The sequence below is a fragment of the Dendronephthya gigantea genome, unplaced genomic scaffold, assembly GCF_004324835.1.
Source record: "Dendronephthya gigantea isolate DGI-Jeju-01 unplaced genomic scaffold, DenGig_1.0 000272F, whole genome shotgun sequence".
NCBI lineage: Eukaryota > Metazoa > Cnidaria > Anthozoa > Malacalcyonacea > Nephtheidae > Dendronephthya > Dendronephthya gigantea.
In genome coordinates, this window is record NW_021163282.1 from 53,612 (window position 1) to 58,579 (window position 4,968).

Here is a 4,968-nt window from a genome sequence, read left to right on the forward strand (position 1 = left end):
ATGATGCTTGAAGATTACCACCGGATTAGCGTGCTTGCGTGAACACCTTGCTAATCTCGTGTTGGAATGTAAGCCAAGCACCTCGCGGTCACACTCGAAAACGTATGCGTGCTTGCTCGTTGATGTTGACAGATAAATTATCTAATAATCTAAAGTCTATTAAAAATAATTTTGTAGATTTCATATAGGGTTTCAGTTTTAAATATTTGGCGCTCAAAATGGAGAACGAGTCCTTGCTATTGCTTTATTACCAACACCAAAGAAAGCGCGCTTCTGCTAGACGCAGATCGCTTGTTAGAAGGAGAAGACGGTTGTTTCTTGCATTGCGAGGAATCAACCAAAATATAATGTATTTTCAGTACGTCCGGACCATAACACTAGCAATAATGGCTATTGCTAGAATCGTAAGTCAAATAAATCAACGCCGATTTTGGGAGATTCCAAGACCACGACTGGGTTGGTTTGAGGTGTGATATTTGGAGACGAACGTCAATCCGGCTACTGGAAGCAGCATTTTCGTATGCGCAAAGAAACATTCTTACAACTGGTAGATTTTGTGACCCCAGAAATCGCCAAGGAAACACCGTTTTTCGGGTGGCTATACCGCCCATAACGAGTCGCTATTGCGTTATGGCGACTGGCGGTTGGTTCAAGCTTTCGCGCTATAGCTGCTCATTTCGATGTTGGAAAGTCGACCTGTGTCACAATCACGAAGGAATTTTGCCAAGCGCTTAATCGCTTGTCAAGGCATTACATCAAATTTCCCGTCAGATGTGATGAAACTACGAGAGCGTTAGCGGTATTTCAAGATGATTGCAGGTTCCCGCAAGCAGTCGGAGCAATAGATGGTACCCATATTGAAATTATTGCACCGGAGGAGCCTTTCGACTATTTCGATAGACATCATCGCTATAGTGTTATATTGCAGGCAGTCGTAGGGCAAAACCTCACGTTTTTGGACACCGCAATTGGTTATCTAGGTAGCATGCATGATGCACGAGTTCTGCGCTCGAGTGATATTTTTCAGAAGGCACAGGATGGTGAGATTTTAACGGAACCACTTGCTAGAATCAACGGAGTTCAAGTTCGGCCTTTGCTGCTTGGTGATGGTGCATACCCTCTACTACCTTGGTTAATGAAGCCTTACCCTAACGGTGCTAATCTTAATCGTTCACAACGCCGATTTAACAAGACTCTCTCTTCAGCTAGATCGACCGTTGAAAGGGCATTCGGAGTCCTTAAGGCCAGATGGAGAATACTTTTGAAAAGGCTGGACAACCGGTTTGAAAACATTCCAGACGTAATATTGTCATGCTGCATATTACATAATTTTTGCCAAAAGGCTGGTGAGGAGTTTGACGACGAGGAGATTTTACGTAGAATTATTCGTGTAGACAGGGAATATTTAGAAACAAGGCGGCAAGAAAACATTGTTCATAATCCAACTGCTGAACGTATTCGCTTGTTAATCGAACAGAGTTTAACCTAAATATGTCCAAGTTATGCTACGACAATCGTAGTACCATGCGTGTAATTATATAATCTATGAATTTTGAATACAATATACAATAATATTTAATAATAATAATCTTTACGATAACTTGATATCTTTTCTAAAATTATTAGAATATAATCCATGTTCAAAATATATTGATCTTTATCAATTAAAAAATGTTTATGTTTTTTTAACAGTTCATCAAGTAGGCTATCATCTATCTTTTCATAATTTCAGCCATTTTTAAAAAAAACTCCTGATCTCTTCGTCGAGACTCCTCATCCAGCTTCCTCTGATCTGCTTCAAGCTTTATGAGAAGATCCTCGCTTCGCTTTTGAGCCTTCTCCATCATTTTCAACTGAGAGTTATGCATCTCAACTAGCTTCTCAGTCAAGTCGATCATCGCACTTGCCGTAGTGATCCGACCTTTCTTAGCTTTTTTTTGGTCTTTCTTTGGCGCTTTTCGTTTGGGCCGCGGTCCAGCATTTAGAGAACTCTCCAATTCTGAATCACTCGCATTTCGCCTGTCGTACTCTTGGTCAGATTCTTCGGAATCATTGAATGACTGGTCTTGCGAAGATGAAGACGAGTCTCCAAATATGGCTTGCCCACTCTGGATTATCCCTGGCATTGTCACAACGGCCCGAGTGCCGAGAACTTCGTCAAACGAGTCGAAGTATGGGCTGGTTTGGGGTGGCCTTCCAGTTGCTTTGTTATTTGTCTTTGCGTCTTTGTAAGCCTTTTTTAGGTTACGAAGCTTGTCCTTGCATTGTTTAGTCGTTTTTTTGCTCCCAGCCTTGTTCACTGCCTCTATAATTTTATTCCAAGCCTCAGTTGCTCTAGAACTTTCTACCTCCTCGATCCTTTCCTTCCACTCGCTTACCAGCACACTCGTTTGCGCTTCGCCCCATTTCGATGACGATTTGGCGCCATTTCTATCGGTGTTTGCTGTTGATGAAGCGCCGTTTTCGTCAATATTTGTAGAATAACTCCGTATTCTGTTCTCGTTCGAGCAGGTCGAGGGGACATCGGAACTGTTACCAGGAGCAGACAGAGATTGTACGCGTTGCGGTGGGACAAGAGCTCGAGGAAAATATCGGTAGAATGGCGGTGGTTGTGGTTGGCGCCCAAATATCCAACTGGCTTCTGGCGTCGCACGAGCAAAAGCAGAATTGCTCTCCTGCCCATCAAAAGCGTTCGGAAACAAGAACGCAGCATCGTTTCTTTCATCGAATCTGTCTGGTGTCTGCGACATCCTTTTTTTAAAATTTTTCTCATTTGACTTTGCAGTGTTTGCGCTTCTCGCGAAGATAAAGACAAAATATTTCGAAAGCACCGCGTTATGACATTTTTAAATTGCCTGTCTATTTCCCTCTTGAAACTGAAAATTTCAGTGGCTAAATTATATAATCCACTTGAGATTCACATTCTAGCACGATTCAAACATACCCTGTAGTGTGTTTGGGCCGTGCTTCGGCGCCTTTGAAATTTCAAGCAAACCGTATCAGATTTCAAGCGTGCTGCAATTTCGCGTTTTGCGCGGTCACACTACCAAGCGCGCTTGGAAGGTGACTTGTTGACAGATTCAAGTGGATTTAGTTCAAGCAAGCACGATTCTAGCGCTAGTGTGACCGCAACCTATGATGATTGTGATCATAATTAGCATATTATTTATAATAAATGATAGTTGCTATGGAAACCATGATGACCATTATAATGATCTTGATCATAATTTGCAAATTAATCATAAAAAATTACAATAGCAATAACAACCATGATGATCATTAGGATGATTTTGATCATAATTAGCATATTAATCATAATAAATGATGGTTGCCATGGTTACTATGATGATCATTATGATGAACTTGATCATAATTAGTATATTAATCATAATAAATGATGGTTGCCCTAGCCAACATGACGATCATTATGATGATTTTGACCATAAATAGTATATTTATCATAATAAATGATGGTTGCAATGGCAACTATGATGATCATTATGATGATCTTGATCATAATTAGCATATTAATCATAATTAATGATGGTTGCTATAGCAACCATGATGATCAATATGATGATCTTGATAATACTTATCATATTAATCATAATAAATGATGGTTGCCATGGCAATTATGATGCTCATTATGATTATCGTGATCATAATTAGCATATTATGATGATCTTAATTAAATTAGCATATTATTCATAATGAATGATAGTTGCCATGGAAACCATGATGTTTTTTATGATGATTTTAATCATAATTAGCATATTAATCTTAAAAAATGATGGTTGCAATGGCAACCATAATGCTCATTATCATGATTTTGATCATAATTAGCATATTAATCATAATTAATGATGGTTGCTATGGAAACTATGATAATCATTATAATGATCTTGATCATAATTAGCAATTTAATCATAAAAAATTATGGTTGCAATGGCAACTATGATGATCATTATGATGAACTTGATCATAATTAGCATATTAATCGTTATTAATGATGGTTGCCATGGCAACCATCATGCTCTTTATGATGATTTTAATCATAATTAGCATATTAATCATAATAAATGATTGTTGCCATTGCAACCATGATGCTCATTATGATGATCTTGATCATAATTAGCAAATTAATCAAAAAAAATTATGGTTTCCATGGTAACCATAATGATCATTATGATGATTTTGATCATAATTAGCATATTAATCATAATAAATGATGGTTGCCATGGTAACAATGATGATCATTATGATGATCTTGACCATAATTAGCATATTAATCATAATATATTATAGTTACCATAGCAACCATGATGCTCATTATGATGATTGTGATCATAATTAGCATATTATTTATAATAAATGATGGTTGCTATGGAAACCATGATGACCATTATAATGATCTTGATCATAATTAGCAAATTAATCATAACAAATTATGGTTGATATTGCAACCATGATGATCATTATGATGATTTTTACCATATATAGCATATTAATCATTATAAATGATGGTTGAAAGGGCAACTATGATGATCAATATGATGATTTTGTTTATGTTTAGCAGATTTATCATAATAAATGATGGTTGCCATGGATACCATGATGTTCATCATGATGATATGATAATAACTAGCATATTAATCATATTAAATGATGGTTGCTATAAAAACCATGAAACTCATTATAATGATTTTGACCATAATTAGCATATTAATCATAATAAATGATGGTTGCCATAGCAACTATGATGATCAATATAATGATCTTGATCATAATTAGCATATTAATCATAATAAATTATGGTTTCCATGGCAACCAAGATGATCATTATGATGATTTTGATCATAATTAGCATATTATTCATAATAAATGATGGTTGCCATGGCAACTATGATGATCATCATGATGATCTTGATCATAATTAGCATATTATTAAAAAAATGATGGTTGCCATAG

At 36.7% G+C, this 4,968-nt stretch overlaps 2 protein-coding genes across 2 annotated transcripts; one reads left to right on the forward strand and one right to left on the reverse strand.

Moving 5' to 3' along the window:
• The first annotated feature begins 386 nt into the window (after nt 1-386).
• On the forward strand, nt 387-1,489 carry LOC114541180 (protein ANTAGONIST OF LIKE HETEROCHROMATIN PROTEIN 1-like). The gene is made up of 3 exons (XM_028561165.1): nt 387-467; nt 567-643; nt 772-1,489. The coding sequence occupies exons 1-3, from the start codon at nt 387-389 to the stop codon at nt 1,487-1,489; spliced, it is 876 nt and encodes a 291-aa protein (XP_028416966.1).
• A 223-nt stretch (nt 1,490-1,712) lies between these two features.
• Nucleotides 1,713-2,750, reverse strand: LOC114541181 (trihelix transcription factor GT-2-like). The gene has a single exon (XM_028561166.1). It carries the CDS (start codon nt 2,748-2,750, stop codon nt 1,713-1,715), a length of 1,038 nt encoding a protein of 345 aa, XP_028416967.1.
• Between the last annotated feature and the right edge of the window lie 2,218 nt (nt 2,751-4,968).

Excerpts from the sequence above, each read along its gene's own strand:
- LOC114541181 (XM_028561166.1), bottom strand. The coding sequence starts at position 2,750 with ATGTCGCAGACACCAGACAGATTCGATGAAAGAAACGATGCTGCGTTC.
- LOC114541180 (XM_028561165.1), top strand. The coding sequence starts at position 387 with ATGGCTATTGCTAGAATCGTAAGTCAAATAAATCAACGCCGATTTTGG. Across the intron at positions 468-566 it reads CACGACTGGGTTGGTTTGAG|AAATCGCCAAGGAAACACCG; the intron begins GTGTGATATTTG and ends TTGTGACCCCAG. Across the intron at positions 644-771 it reads TTGCGTTATGGCGACTGGCG|ATGTGATGAAACTACGAGAG; the intron begins GTTGGTTCAAGC and ends ATTTCCCGTCAG.